The 16,552-nt window shown below is 39.6% G+C and overlaps 1 protein-coding gene across 5 annotated transcripts in view; it reads right to left on the bottom strand.

The window, feature by feature from the left end:
* Positions 1–16,552, bottom strand: part of RAI14 (retinoic acid induced 14) — an 86,740-nt gene that overhangs the window by 6,394 nt on the left and 63,794 nt on the right. For 2 of the 5 annotated variants that reach the window (XM_069001562.1, XM_069001563.1), the window contains exons 4-14: positions 13,184–13,272; positions 11,348–11,412; positions 8,194–8,251; positions 7,925–7,995; positions 6,418–6,524; positions 4,040–4,218; positions 3,360–3,388; positions 2,320–2,406; positions 1,551–1,637; positions 801–861; positions 364–482 (exon numbers count right to left, since the gene is read on the bottom strand). In XM_069001562.1, coding sequence (XP_068857663.1) covers positions 364–482; positions 801–861; positions 1,551–1,637; positions 2,320–2,406; positions 3,360–3,388; positions 4,040–4,218; positions 6,418–6,524; positions 7,925–7,995; positions 8,194–8,251; positions 11,348–11,412; positions 13,184–13,272 — 952 coding nt within the window. The remainder of the gene's footprint in view (positions 1–363; positions 483–800; positions 862–1,550; positions 1,638–2,319; positions 2,407–3,359; positions 3,389–4,039; positions 4,219–6,417; positions 6,525–7,924; positions 7,996–8,193; positions 8,252–11,347; positions 11,413–13,183; positions 13,273–16,552) is intronic. The other 3 variants (XM_069001564.1, XM_069001565.1, XM_069001566.1) reach the window with 3 other exon arrangements.

Here is a 16,552-nt window from a genome sequence, read left to right as displayed (position 1 = left end):
CTCAGCTGCTCCCATTTAGCCATCTACAGTGAGAGAAGGCAGTAAGTGCCAAGATCCTCTGAAAGTCTGGGCTGAGCTCCATAAGCTAATAATCAAAGCTATGCAAATTAAAATTCTGCTAGCACAACTGTTAGCAACATCTTTTAGAATGCGGTTATCATAATAAACAAAGTTATTAAGTAATTTATGTGAAAAGAGAGAAGATCAAAACACTGACTTAATCCTTTGGGGCAGAGTGTTTCCATGATCTTACCAACAAGCTCGTTAAAAGATCTTCACTGCACAACTCTTTAAAACAGTAAGCAGCTCTTTGTTCTGCCTAGCAGATTAAGAGAGCACCAGAACAGTACAAAAATACACCACCTGTAATTTGTCCTGCAGCTCCTTATTGTGCAATGTCAGAGAGGCAATTTTTGCTTGCATCAACAGAAGCAGATCTTGTTGGTCACCTTCAGAACTCACATCCAATAAACTATCAGCACCTTTGGAGAAAAAAATAGATTCAAAAATTTCATAAAGCTGAAATTCTAGCTAGTTAGTTATTCTAACATTTCAAATTAAACAGTTTGTTCCCATTACCATTAAATGCAGTGAGCAAGCAAACTGTTCCTATAAACTCCTCAAGAATGCGTTAAGTTCACGCAATAGAAGTGGGATGCTTTGGTGGGGAGCTGCTTGTGGAATTACAAAATACCCCTCTCAATACTTAGTGTGTCTCATATTCTAAATGGAAAGGTTCAGAGGTTTTCAGCATTTCATGTCACCTAAAAGACCTAATGAAATAAGGATTAATTGCATACCTGTTGTGCTGTCACTCAGTCTGTCTTTACTGTCCCTGTGCAAGGAGCTGAATTCTTCCTGCTAAGACATCAAAAGAAAACATTTTCACAGAAAGCAGATGTAAACCTAGACAGTTCATCAAAAAGAGATATAGACAGTATAGATTCTGCAGGGAAAAGGCTGTCCAAGTGGATGTCTTTTATTCTGAGATCATGTTTAATTGTAGCATGTGTTCAGTATTTCAAAGTCTGCTACAGCCATTCAAGTTCTATTGCCCAATTCCCATTAAATACTAATGAAATATAGCCAACTATCTTGTAAGTAGTTTGGAAAATTGCAGACCCTGTGATAAGTATTAGCAATAGTGACATGTATTTAAAAAAATCTTCAGCAACAAAAGATAAAGATCAGACAGGACACACTCAACCCTTTCACTGATGTTTTTTGGTAAAAGGGTCTGGTTTTGCACTGCCCAATTCCATGCACTTTGCTGGTATTAGAAAGTGATCTCTTGGAGCATTAATACTTTCATAACCATACTCCTAAACACTGACTCAGCTATGACTATTTATATGCACATATTTGTTACACATTGAAGCAATCTTTACACTTGTTTTATGAATTGCATTGAAATAGATTTGGATTCATTTTCGCTCCTAAAATTCAGCTAATTAAGTCACAGGAGACTCTGCAGCCATCAAAATAGAATATCAAGCAAAACATATCCTGTACTTTCCTTCCCTAAGTTCATAAGAACGGAACGCTGATACCTTGCTCACTTGATCAGCAAAGAAAGCTTGTCCTTTTCCAGTCATGGGAGTTGAAGTTGATGAGTGTGGAGAGGACAAATCATTACCCTGTAAAGAAATTTATATGAATGGGTATGTATACCTACATGCACATACAGCTACCTCTCTAATATGTGCCCATGTATATATATATATATAGATATACACATACATATATATATGGACACAGATGCATTAAACAGTACTTTCGCCTGCACTAACATAAGTCACAACTCTAGATTAATTTCAGAGAGCAGACCTAATTATTTAGTGCCCTTCTGAATCAGTATTACATAAGGAGTGTACCTGTTACACAGGTAACATTCTGGTTTAAGATTAAACATAACTATTAAATAGATTTATATAATATCAAAATGCAGTTTAAATATTTTATTTTGATATGCATATAGGCTTACAAGAATATGTATCCATATATATGTATAACTAAAATATACAGAACTATTTTCTTATTGAAATCAGCAAAAAGGATTCAACTTTAGTTGAAAGAAGCAATTGCACAGTAAAATTGGTACAGTTGTATCTTAGGCCATGCTGTATTTTAAGCAATTTTGCTTAGTTAACCTAACCAACATGTGCTTTCATTGTGTCATCCTAATGTCAGGAAAAGCACTCATGGTAAGACAGGTATATAAAATAACAGTGACAGAGAAAATCTTGCCCACATAATTCTAATAATATTCAAAATGCTTTACATCCCCTAAAAGCATCTCAAAATTGGTCTTTTCTTTACCTGAATAGGACTGATAGGAGGAGGTGGGGCTTTGCGTTTTTTTGGAGTTCCACTTCTTTCTGAACTTAATTTAGAGCCTTGATCATGCTGAAAGTTTCACCAGCCAGAAAAGGTAGGTTTGTTAGTTTGGTTAGTAAAGTCCGAGCAAGTTGTTTTATAAAAATAAATAAATAAATAAAACCCCCCATTAATATCAACTTTAGCAGCTCATGCAGTGCCTTTTTTCCCCTATGTAAAGGCCACATCTCTACTAACACAAAGATATTAAACATGCCTGGCAACAAGAATCTGCTCCCTTGTAATCCATGCTTCAGTGAAAACAAACAAGATTTAGTGAAAAAGCAGAAGCTGACAATGAGTTTAGCACCAGTGACCTTAAAACACTTCCATTCACACACAGCCCAGTCATGCCATTCTTCACAGCTACCACCTTTCCTCTCCACCAGCTTTTGCCTGAGCCCCCTGAAAAACCCCCCTCTTCACTCAGAGAAGGAATGATCCATTGATTTGCACCCTTGTCTACTTCCCAGCCACCAGCAGGTCTACAAGGTCTACTTGCACTCCAAGATATGACACTAACTAAAAAACCTAAGAAACTAATTTAATCACCTAATTCTGCTGGGATTCTCACAGGAAGGGGTCTCCAGCAACCAGGGATAACCTTCAATTTTGTTTCTTAAAAAGAGAGAATTTTTCTAGATCCTCTTTTCTGCAGTTTAAAGAGACAGGGTGTCCAACAGCCAAGCTCCTGCACTGTGCATGAGGAAAGCAGGAACCATCCCAGCACACAGGCACATACACACTCGCCCTCCCTTCCTTCCCTCACCAAGGGTGTTGGCTGCTGTTACACAGAGAAACCAAGTCTAAAAGTAATTTTCCTGAAACACATTTCTTAACTAAGCAACAAAAACCTTTTACATTATGTAGTAGTCACAGCAACCCATCTCACAGTGACATTTACTGGTGCTTCCAGTTACTGTTTTTTCTTATGTTGCAAGTCTAGAGAGGCACAGTATTTTCAAAATCAAAAGGACAAATACCTGCTTTGCTTTTGTTGGAGACTTTGCATCTGTGGAGCAGAAAAAAAGAGAGTAGAAAAGAAATAAAGAAAAGTTATTAAAGGAAAAGCTATTTGCCATTCTCAACCCACCTCTCCACTCTACTTCCCATACCATAGATAAAGGGTTTGGTTTTCGAATTCCTGTCTGAAACCTGATAAAAATAATTTGCAAATTCTATTTCAGTCACATCCTTTCTCTGATACTGTCTGGCTTCATTTTCAGAAAAAAATCTGAAGAATCATGACAATTCTTATTCTATTATAGTCTTGCATCATTCTTACACATTAAGCTTTAGAAGTCCATTATAGTTTGACCATAAAACCCTCTGCCTGCTTCAGTTCCTTCTCCAACCCCTCTACTGAGGGGTTCTATGTATAAAAGAGAAGGCATTCCAAATTGTATGCAAAACTTCACAATGCTGATACATCAACTTATTTTTTATTTCTCCAAAACATCTCTTTTTGGCCTGCTCAGGGCTTTATCCCACGCTAAGTATTACCATCTATGGCAAAGAGTTTTTGGGAAGTCTCACCCAGATGATCTTGAAAATGGCTTTTGTAACATTTCATGCTACACTTTGAAGGAAATTTGTTCAGTGCTAAACATACATGTAGCCTGTTCAAGAAACAACAAACTGCAGGTCAGCCTCTCTCACATACCCACATCCTGCGATATCTTTGACGACAGGAGATTCTGGATCCCTGTATTCTCGGAGAGCTTGGCGTAATTCAGGGCATTCTGTCCAAAGACATCTACTAAACTGACATCTGCACCTCTCCTAAGGAAAGCTTCCACCATGTTAAGGTTACTAGCTTCACAAGCCATCATCAAAGCAGTTCTGAACAAGAGGAAAAAAGCCAAAACACAAACAGCAAGTCTTAAGCAGCTAATTTTTTCAGGAAATAAACAGTGTGACTGTTATCGTATAATGAAGCCCAAGATTCCATCAACATGTGTATTGGTACATAAATGTAACTGCTGCTTCTCCTTACAAACACCTGCCAGCCCCTCCACCTCTTCCTCATACATTGCAGCTGCAAACACAGGTCTGCAAACATTTCTAAAAATGACTCCCTGAGGCTGAGAGGAGAGCCATACATAGAAATGGCTGCAGGATAGAGTCAGACTAACAAACCTCACAGCTACACTCCAACTGCAGCAGTGGCACAACATGAAAGCCTTTTTTTCATTGCTGCTCTCCTTCACATGCTGTGTTTGAGACAAAACAGACAAACAGATTTAAATAAAAAAGACAAACAAATCTAAAAGATCTTCAGTGAGTCCAAGAGATGACTTGTGCTACTGTCAGCTTAAAAAAAAAGAAAGAAAGAAGTTCGTGAGAGCACAAACAATTCCCTTTCAAGCACAGGGCAGCTGCACAGAGACAGCTCCTAGAGTAAAGACAGCATACAGAAGGAGTCTTTTCCTAACAGGTTGTATCTGCTATTCTCAATTATTTGAAGGGGTCATAAGAGACATACAGAATAATTACAAACACATAGAAAACCTCACCTCAAGCATGCTCTAATACTGCCTTCCTTCTTGGGCATAGTTCTCCTTTCTCAGCATTAAAACATGTCTAATAGGTTGACCAAGTTTACTGCCAAACACATTCCTCAGTGCAGATACGAAGCTGAAAAGTTACTACAGTGATAATACTTGCTAAATATTAAGACAATAGTTTCACCAATGAATTAAACATACTCCCTGTAATGGGTGAGTCACTTGGAAAAGTGATGTTGTTGCAGTGCTGTGGTAAAAGGAGTGGTAAGTGATAACTCAGATAACACCTCCAGAGTCACAGGGATGGTTTTAGATTACCAAAATAATTCACTTAGTCTGGACACAATAGGAATCTGGAGATGCCATTTTCAAAGGTTATCCCTCTCTTCTCCCAACAAGGTTTCTCCTGTTTCAGTAAAAACCTAACTTCTTCTTTGAACATGAGGAGTAGTCACCCCCCTCATCACAATGAAAGCAAGAAGTAAACCAGCATATTCCATACTACACTGTGTTTTGTTGCTTCTACACAACAGTACTACCTTTAAAAAAAATACAGAAATGGGAGTTGTATCTATGACAGAAACTCCTTTATCCAATTAAAGCAGAGAGTCTTAACACTGTCTGCTGATTAAACACTAGGAAGGTGAGGGGAAGGCAGAGGTGTGTGTGTGTGTGCAGCACCTCAAGTTCAAAGCACCAACGAGGCCATGAAAACTGACAGACAACAAAGGGGTTTTCTTCAGACAGCTGGAAACAAAGAGCACACTAATGAACTTTGGACTGATAAAAAACAAGTTAGGGCCCAGTCTTATATTCACAGGTGCGACCAGAGAACAGAATCAGTATTGTATCACACAGAATAACCAAAATTACTATGAAGTGTAAGTGCCAAATCTTCTCAGTATCCTACTTTACCTTCACAGTTTAACCAACTGTTTTATGAAACAGTCCATGATTTTGTAAGATCTTTGTCAGTAGCATCAAAACAAGTGCATTTTTCACTACAAGGATGTTGCTTTTTAAAAAGCTTTCTGACACGTGTATCTATTAATGCAAAAAAACTCTAATTGGCACCTTCTAAAACAACAGCATCTCCACTGTAGAGCTTTACAGAGAGTATTTTTTTGGCAGAAAAAACAACCCTCCACGGATTTTGCTCACAAGTAGCAGTTTTAAGGATTTAAGTTGGAGCTACTAGCTCATCCCAAGAAGAGAACAGCATTCAAACTGGAACACTTAGAAACTGATGTGTGGGTAAGTGCTATCAATCAGATGTGCATAGGAATAATTTAAAAATGGGATATACTGCTCTGGTAGCCCAAAGGAAATCTTACAGGCGCATTAGTTTTATAGTCACGTAGTTTCATGTTTTGCTTTAGTCAGAATTCTGTAAGCCTTCTCAGCCATCAGGATATACTGTCCAGGACAGAAAGCATTATTTCACCTAACATCAACTATTTTGGGAAAGATTTGAGAAGAAATCTTCATTTGACAGTCAGCTTTGGTGAAGAATCAACATGTTAACCTGCTGTACCTTCCATTTTTATCCCTGGTGTTGATATCTGCTCCATGATCCAGAAGGTATTTGCAGACTTCTACGTGACCATTTTGTACTGCAAGCAGCAGAGGTATGTTGCCATCCTAGAAATGCACATAAAGAGACTATGAACGATATTCCATTCACTTAGAAAAACACACTGACATTAAAAGTCAGCTATAAATTTTACCTTTACATAGCAAAAATGAGGCGCTATCAGTACATTTTTCTTGTGCACCATAAATATAACTGAGTGTGCTATAATTCCTTTCTTGTCTGCTGAGGATGATGCAAAACATAGGAAGGAGGAATGCTTTTTGCTTTTGTACTCCCTTTGCTATTTGCTCAATGCTAAAACACAATTATTTTGAAACTACAAAATACCTTTCAGTAGCTCTGCAACAAAAATTATAACTTTAACTAAATACCAGGCAAAAATACAACATTTCATAAAGTCAGAGAATAACACAGTTGGAAGACACCTTTAGAGGTATCTGGGGTTTCTCCCACTTTTTTCTCAATCCACAGGTAGGCAAACTTCAAATTGCAGTACATTGCTCATTGTCCAGCCACATTTTAAGCATCTCCAAAGGTAAAGACACAGCTCTGGGTACCAGTTCCAGGGTTTGACAACCTTCAAGGTGAAGATATTTTTTACTAGTAGCTAACTGGAATTTCCCAGTTAGGTCCACTACCTAAATTCTGACCATTGCTTATCATTTTGTCATGCACCTCTGAGGCTGGTCTCGCTCTTTCCTATAACTGGCCATTATGTAGCTCAGGACATTTTTAAGATACTCCTACAGCCTTTCCTTAAAACTGAACAAACCTTTTATGCCTTTAAAATGCATCTGCTGAAATCTTAGATTGGATGTCTATGAGATAATTTTTTTGTTAGAAAGACCAGAGAAGAAGGAGATAGACCAAAACTGAAAACAAACAAGTTCAAATAACTTTATCACTTCCTGCCTGGCCTGTGCTTTATAGATCCCCTCCCTTCATCATTATGTTTTCTATAAGGCAGTTGCATCATTCCCAAAACCAGACCTGGTTGGTTGTAGACATTTCACAGTAGTGAATGTAGTGTCTCTGAGCCTTTGGAATATATCAGGTGTATTTTTCCCCTCAGGCTTATCAGCCTGCTTGGGCTTCGTGAGCATTTTGCAGCCCTTGGCCACATACTGGGCCTTTTCCATAGCCTCCTGGAGACAAGGGAAACACTTTTAATTATGTTTTGAATGTGTAAGAATCGATTGTAGCTACTTGTGCCAATGTCTCAATGATCAGCAAATCCTGCCACTACAGTGTCAGGTTGTGAAGTGCTTCCACACTACTGCAAAGGCAAGCTGCAAAAGGAACTTCCTCCAGCAGAGAAATCCAGGAAGGTATATGAGCACAGGATTGCTTTGAACTACTACACCTGAGGTGGAGGGTGGTAACAGCTGGGAATGAGGGTGATAAAAGCTCTGAAGTATCTGCAGTACATAACAGAAGAGGTACATACCAAATCTTTGATGTTAATGGGACATTTGTGTTCACACAGAAGTTGAACTGCCTGAAGACACCCACATGCAGCTAAAAGAAAATAAAGATAAATTAAAAAAACAAGACAAGCACAAAAGTCCATTAAACCCCAATTTCAAAAATTGTGTCCCACTCTTCCACTTGCAATACTGCAGCATTACATTGGGGTACAAAAAAACAAATTCTAGGCTGATGAGCTAGAAATATCAAGCATAACAAAACAGTACAAACTTTCATCCAAGAAGTTACCTGCATAATGTAAAGCTGCTTTCCCAGAATTGTCAGTGATGTCTGCTGGACATTTACTCTGCACAATTCAGTAAGGAGAAGGAAAAAAGCAATTAGAGAAGTACAAAGAAAATAAAACATATGTTTTATATTGACAGAGTGCTTGACATCTTTACAAAAAGATTTATGTGCTGCTTCAGATAAGAACACTGAAGGAAGGTACAGCTTCTCTCTCTACCAATCTAGTATTTCCTGTCTTCATACCAGCTCAGATTGAAGCCATAGAAAATCCTCATGATCAAGAGAGCTACTCCTAAAAAATGTTATAGTTTCACAAAAATTTAAGTCAGTAAATAAAAAACAAAATAAACTCTGTCCTTTGCCTCAGAATTGTATTTTTTTTTAACATTAGAACAAAAGCTAAAGCAACAATGTCCTAAGGCAATCTGTCCTGCATTATTTCATGGAACTGTAGCATGGCTTGGATTAGAAGAGTCCTTAAATATTATCTTGTTCCAATCCCCTGCCATGGGCACCAGACGAGGTTCCTCAAAGCTCCATCCACACATCCATGAACACTGCCAGGGATGGGGCATCCACAGCTTCTCTGGGCAGGTGCTTCACCACCCTCACAGCAAAGAATTTCTTCCTAATACCAAATCTAAACCTGCCTTCCTTCACTTTGAAGCCATTTCCCCCTGCCCTATAATACACACCAATGTAAAAAGTCCCTCTCTGCCTTTGTTGTGTGGTCCTTTAGATACTGGAAAGCAGCTCTAAGGCTTCCTGGGAGCCATCTCTTCTCCAGGCTGAACAACACAGTCTCACCCTTTCCTCATAGGAGAAGTGCTCCATCACTCTTCACAACCCTGCTCTGGACTGGCTCCAGCAGGTCCCTGTCCCTCCTGCACTGGGATCCCAGCACTGGATGCAGTGGTCAAGGTGGGTCTCAGCAGAGCAGCAGAATCCCCTCCCTCCCCTGCTGCCCACAGATCTCTGGATGCAGCCCGGGATATATTTGGCTCTCTGGGCTGACCCAGGTGCAGCACCAACACCTGGCCTTGTTAAAGTTTATGAGGTTCCCATGGGCCCACTGTCGAATGCAATAAGGGTTCATTCACATTTTTAAAAATAAGCACCAACAATCCAGTTATATCTTCTTGTATTACAATTAGCAGATGCTACGGATCAATCCAGACTTCAAAACAATAAATAGTAATGAAAAAACAATTCAAATCCTTATCAAGGCTTGTTTTGGTACAGATTTTTGTTTTAATTACAACAAAGAGAAAGTAAAACAGAAATTTAGATTCATTTGGTTTGGAAATAACCATCAAGATCATCAAATCTAACTACTAACCCAGCACTGCCAAGTTCACCACTAAAACATGTCCCACATCTACACATCTCTTAAATCCCTCCAGGGCAGCCTCTTTCAATGCTTGACAGCCCTTCTGGTGAAGGAGTTTTCCTAATAATCCAACTTAAACCTCCCTGGGCTCAACTTGAGGCCGTTTCCTCTTTTCCCACTGTGATATGGTCTACCCTGAGCCTCCTTTTCTCCAGGCTAAACACCACCAGCTCCCTCAGCTGCTCCACACGGGACAGGTTCTTTAAACTCTTCACAAGTTTCAATGCTTTTCTTTGGACAGGAGAAGACAGGACCCTAAAATTATATGTTTCTAGAAAACAAACATTATGACTTTTGATTTTTACATGCAGCACTGTCTCCAACATGCCTGTGATTATCTAGGAAAACAGGATCACAAAGGTTACTACATTCCGTGTAACAAAAATGTCAGGATTCTGACTGTGTGAAATTGTTATTCAGCCTCTTTAATTCAACACCAGTTAGACATTCCTCACACCCACACACTTTGGTCCACAGAAGATAATCCTAGGAGCATGAATTACTGGAGACCATTACCAACGGGTTTGCACTTAGGAACATACTTAGAAATCTGCACATGGAAATAAAACAAGAAATAAACACCAACAAAAGCACTCTGTGTTTGCAGCAGGCAGGTGGAAAGGGAGCAGGTATCCTGGTGTTAAAGGCAGTTAGGGTTCTGAGGTGGCGCTGCTGCTGCCTGCGGTGCCACCGGTGACGGCCTGATGGCGATGTGGATCCTGGCAAAGGGACGGGCCGCGGTGGCTCAGGATAACCCTTCCCGCCTGCGGAGCAGCAGGGGAGACAGCTTGCAAGGAGTATGGAGGTGGGAGTCAGTGAAACTCGACCCTGTGTTGTCAGAGACACTGACAGAGGTCAGTCACAGGACAGCTGGAGAGCCCTGAGGCAATCAGGGAAAAATAATCTGGAGGTTGGGATACAGGATCCATTCTCTTTCTGCACCATCATGTTCAAGCAGGGTTGTTATTCATTATTTCATCTGTATTCTCAGTCTGTATTCATTATGTCGTCTGAGACTTATTGATAAGTCCAAACTTAGAAAAATCTGTTCCATTTCTCTGATCACCGCCATGAAAGCTTACCTGTATTTCTGAAATGGAGCTGTGATGGACAATGTCTTTGCTTACTAACACTCATCTTCAACACCATGAGACTCTTCTGCTCATCTTCACTTTTGTTTTTCTTATTTTCTCTCCCCATTCTCTCAACTCCCTTTCTAACCCCTCTCTGTCCTTTACCTCATTTCACAGAGGATTCAATTATTTCCATTTTATTTTTGGATCTAAACTACTTTGGTTTCGTCTCTCTTTGACTTTAAGCTTGAAAACATTTCTATGGTGAACAGACAGAAAGCATTCCAGTGGAACATTATCAGAATGCCCCCAGAAGTGAAAAGTCCTTTTCCCCTGTAATTCATAATCCACCTAATTCCAAGTCATCCAACCACACAGACAAAACACAGGAAGTTAAACTGAAGCTACAACCCGCTTGAAACCCAACCAAGCTATGTCAGAGCAGCTGGACATGGAAAACTATACCTGCAGACCACTCAGGGAAGATATATTGTTTTCTATCATACATTCACAGTGTCTGAAAGGTCCTTAAACTCTTTATGTCTAAAATCTTGATGAGCATCTCTTGATGTCAAGGAGATAGAACAACAGTATAGAAGTGTGGTGCAGATTATTAGCAGAAAATGTGTCGACATCTAATGGAACCAAATGAAAATTTCAAAAATCAAAATTAATTTGATTTTTCTTTTACCTGAAGTAACCTCTTAACGCAATCAGGGTGGCTGTTCTTTGCTGCAAGATGTAAAGCACTGTGCCCTAAACGAATAAAAGCAAAGCAAATTACTTATTCAATCATGCCAAAGCATAGGAATAAACCCTTCTATGACAAAGGCAAAATCTTGAATTATGCGACACATAAAAAGTAAGAGCAGAGAAAACAAAAACCTACATCAAGCAGAATGTCTTTATTACAGACCATTGTTCAGGCAGGTAACAGAATAATCTTAAAGTCTTGATTCATATAAAGGAGTGACACAAACATTGTGTCAGACTACACCTTGGCAGACATAAGTCTAAGACTGTACATTATGTCTTGTTTCTTAGAAAACCATTTTCCAATATTACTCAGCCTCCCTCTCACACAGATGTCTGTCAGTGTCTTCCTGATATTTGCTATTTGGCAATGAAAAAGTAACCCAGAATCAAGAGCATAACCCGCCAAATTCATCACCTACAAATGTATTGTGTCATCCATGAAGTGCACATAGAAGACTTGAACACAGGTACTTTAGTTTGCACCTCATAGATTCCCGATTCCCTATCAAACACAGGTCTGCATTGGTTTGCATTTCAATTAATTTAGCATCTCTGAGTTCATATTTAGCTACGCAGTGCCATGATTTACTGACTATGGACTTATGATGAATCACTGAAGACTCTCCTACAGTTTCAAATTACAGAGCATCTGAAAAATTGAAGATGACAAGACAGCAAAAGAACAAATTATCCATGCAACTAAGAAAAGAAGGAACCAGGATTTAGTACTCAGTAAGGACAAAGACACATGTGACAGGAAACTCATTGCAAGTGATGTGACTTTTACAGAGAAGGATTTCACTAATGAGCACTGGGCCGACACTCTCAGGTGGAAGTCGACAGGCATCTTCTTACTACTCAAACAACTAATAAATCAGCAGGCAAGGTGAAGCAGGAATTCTGAGTAATAGTCTGCATCAGATACATATATTCCCTTATCATTGTGTAAAATATGATGCTTCTTCCAGTATCACAGACACTTTTTTATAAAGGCAAATCATTCCGACATATGACAGAGATTCCCTCAGGCTGCAATAAGTGACCAAAAGCAGAACCCATGAGCCCAGCATTTACATATCATTACTGGAGAGACAGAATGCTGACAGGTCATCCAGGTGGCTCAGCTAGCCAGAGAAAATGCTGGGCACAGAATCCACCCATGTGTCAACTGAAATCTACTAAAGAATTTGCCAGTTTCAAATTCAGCTCCCATCATCCTCCTAGTGGAGAAGTAATTAAGCATAGGACTTTTGAGAACTGAAACATCATACTTAATAGCTCTCAGCTCTGTTTTGGCCTGTATCAGCTGTTTTCACTATGTCATAATCCTGAGGAAATGTCTTACTGCAACTCCTGTAAAGTTAATGGGATTAACAGCTTGGATAAACATAAAAGCAAAACTGGAGATCTTGATGCAGCCTGAAATAATAAGAGCTGGAGGAGGAGAATTATTTTCTTTTTTTTTTTTTAACTTAAAAATAACAATTTAAAAGATTGAACAACTATTTTACATCTGGAGTCCACTATAAATGCTGAAATTTTTAGTATTAGGACAAAAGTTTTTAAGGACTTCAGAATCTGAATTCTCTGTGCAGGAAAGCAATTATGCCTAAACCTGCAACTGTTACACCTGCTTTTCCTACACTCTGTGTGGGGAAAAGCAAAGTTGTCAAATCAGTGTTTTCACTCTGAAAATCAAGAGTGTTTCATCAAGAACTACGTAAGCAAATTGAGTGTATCATGCTACTTGTATAGGTTCAGAGAGGCATACCTGCACCATCTTGAGCTGTCACATCTGCACCATGTGTCACCATGATCCTGAGACACTCTGCATGCCCTTTCATGGCTGCCAGGTGAAAACTGGAAGAGAACATTTACATGTCACTTTTCTTAAGATATCTTTTCTCTTGCATTCACAAACCACATACTGGCAAGTTCTTTCCTCCGTGTCCTTAGATCTTTTGGCATCCCTCCACTGCCTCCCAAGAAGATAACAGCTCTGGCAGTGAGAGGGAACATCAGAAAGACTTTGTAGTCATACTTTCATACTGCACCTCGAATAGTGTTCATTTTGGGACCCTTATTACAAGAAAGATATTGATGTGCTGGAACATGTCCAGAGAAGGGCAATGAGGCTGGCAAAGCATTTAGAAAACCAGTTCTATGAGGAGCGGCTGAGGGAGCTGGGGATGTTTAGTCTGGAGAAAAGGAGGCTCAGGAGGGACCTTATCACCCTCTACAGCTCCCTGAAAGGAGGGTGTAGCCAGGTGGGGGTTGGTCTCTTCTCCCAGGTAACTTGGGACAGGATGAGAGGAAATGGCCTCAAGCTGCACCAGGGGAGATTTAGATTGGACATGAGGAAAAATTTCCTGATTGAAAGAGTTGTCAAACACTGGAAAAGGCTGCCCAGGGAGGTGGTGGAGTTACCATCCCTGCAAGGCTCTTGACCATATTTAAGAGATGTGTATATGCACCACAGGTGGGGGAACACTGTTTAGTGGTGGACTTGGGTTGCTGGGTTACTGGTTGGACTCAGTGATCTTAGAAGTCTTTTCCATCCTGAACAATGCCACGACTCTATGATTTTACACAGGCTGCTGTCCCATTAATCCATATCATATACTTTATGTACATCTGGTCCCACACAATTTCTAAACTTATGTCCCTAGTGATGTAATATATCCCCAAAGGATGCCTGGGCTTGGGGAATTAGTAAAGAAAATAGTCACAATAACTTTTTTCTAGTCATTTTAGTCAGTCAGATTTAGTTAGATTTAGTCAGGTTTAGTTAGATTTTCCCCTTTCAGTGCACAAAATCTAGTTCCTCTAAAACATGATTCTGCAATTCCTTAATTAGATGAAATGAAGTTGTGCTTCTGCACTGTCCTTTATAGAGCTCATCTTTCTTTTGTGTATGGGTGGGGGAAAACACTTTGCTGTATCACCTGGAGAAATCAAAGCTACTGGATATTCGTGAGACTATGCCAGAAATGTATTTTTTCCACTTTTGGTTTTGCTGTTCACCCCAAGCACCTCTTGTTTAAACGGCATGAAACTGCAGACGTTACCAACCACACCGTGGCAGGATGCGCTTCCAAGCATCAATTACCTAAGATGTAATTACAGAACAGACCAAAGAAATTACACTGAATTCAAGCGTTTTTACAGCTGAAATTTCATGTTTGACATCCTCAGGCTGGGCACTTCAAGATTCACAGGAGCAGCGCTATAGAGATGCTGCTGACTTCACTTTGCCCTGAAGCAAAACTGAAGGAAAAGCTTCTGAAAACAGAGAAGTTTATATCCTCCTGATGCATAGCATGCCGACGTTGTCAAGTCTTAAGATATGGGCAGACATCCTGCTACCATGTGGGTCCTACCAACCTCAGCCTGATGCACACAAAGCAGTTTTTCAGTGGGAGTAATGTAAAACACAAATTCAGGACAAAACACTTCTAACTGCTATTTCTTTGTGTGTGGAAAGTTAGGACCATCATCAAACATGCAGCAAACTGAAAGAGCCAGAATTCCTGGGAGGGTTTCTAATATCTTTCAAAGGAAGGTATTAATTTTTAACATCATGCACCCCTGCATAAAAGGGATTTTCCTGTGGAATGTAAAAGAAACATCATAAACCATGGAGCCAGGTCAACTACTGTATTTAGTTGTATTTAGAAATTTATATTTTGAACAACTGCTTCCTTTAAGTGTTAAAGCTAACATTGAAAGTTCAGCCTGCTAACCAGGGAAACTTGGAACAACAGGCAGGAATGAAATGGGTATTTCAGACACAGAGTCTGTGAACTGCAACACCAGGTTTCTCTGAGCCATAGACTTCTTTGCAGCCTTCTTGAAAACTTAGCAGAGAAAGAGACCTACACATGACATCTGGCAAAGAGAGGAGGACTAATCAAAACAGGAGAGCTCCTGGAACAGAGTCCTCTATCAAGGACAGCAACCACCTCACTTCCCACAAGGAGTCCTTCCTTCCACATTGGCTGCTGCTGATTGCAAATGGCAGACAGGCAGCACTTAAGCTTTCAACCCTTCTCTGCAAATATAAAAGTATTCTGTGTTCATCCTGTGAATTCTACTGCCACGAACAAACTGAAGAGTTAATGCTTCCAAGAGCGCAAGAAGCACTGCTGCTGTCTGTTCTCCAGTCATTCAAAATCAAAACTTCATCTACTTGGTGACCAATGCAAAGTTGTGTAAACATTCTTCTTTGGAAGAAGTGGTTTCTCAGGCTCTGGGAAAATAACTGGGGGAGGGACACAAGAGGAGTCTGACAAATTCCAACACCTCTAATTTAGCCAGCAAAACATACCAGCAAATACCAAAACATGTTCAGATACATTTGTATAAACACAAAATACAATCAAATTCACTTATGTATTAGGAAGATAGTGAAGCATGCACTTGGCCAACTTACATTTGACAATATTCATAGCAATAATAAATACCTGAATAATAATAACTTGGCTAAATATAGGGCACTGAGGTTTTATGGACAGACCGTGTAGGATGGTGCCAAATGCAACATGAACACGCAAGTGCTAAAGAAGTTTTATTTAGGTAAAATCCGACTGCAAAAAAGTATCAGAGAAAAGAAAAATTAACTCTTTTCAGGCTATGCTTCTATGAACACATGAATCCCACCAAAAAAAACCAACTCTCATGGCAGTTCTCAACAAGTCATCACACACACAGATGTTTTATTTCACAAAGAGCTGCTTGCTGTGTGTCTCCTCCCTGCATCATTGTACTGCTACCATCTCTCACATAAACCTGTAGTGAGATATTTTTTCTTAACAGTCTCAAAATAACTGGAAGGGAATGGGGGATACAGTTACTTAACTGCTGGTTTAGTAAACAGAAGTCCTGCTCAACAGAGAGGAGAACGACTCCAGACTGGGGTGAACCTATTATAGTCATGTTTAAATTGAACTATTTACAGAGTGTTGGGCAAAACCTCCCCATTAAGGGGCAATTCTGATTTTAAAGTTAATAGCCCCTGGTTTGTTTGTTTGTTTTTTGGTTGATTGTTTTTTTTTAGTTAGAAAAACCCAAATGAACAAAACACCAGACCCAAAACAAAGAAAACCACAGACCCAAACGTTTGAGTAGTAGATACTGAGGA

This window comes from Aphelocoma coerulescens, assembly GCF_041296385.1.
Source record: "Aphelocoma coerulescens isolate FSJ_1873_10779 chromosome Z unlocalized genomic scaffold, UR_Acoe_1.0 ChrZ, whole genome shotgun sequence".
NCBI lineage: Eukaryota > Metazoa > Chordata > Aves > Passeriformes > Corvidae > Aphelocoma > Aphelocoma coerulescens.
This window is presented reverse-complemented; position numbering and strand designations above follow the sequence as displayed.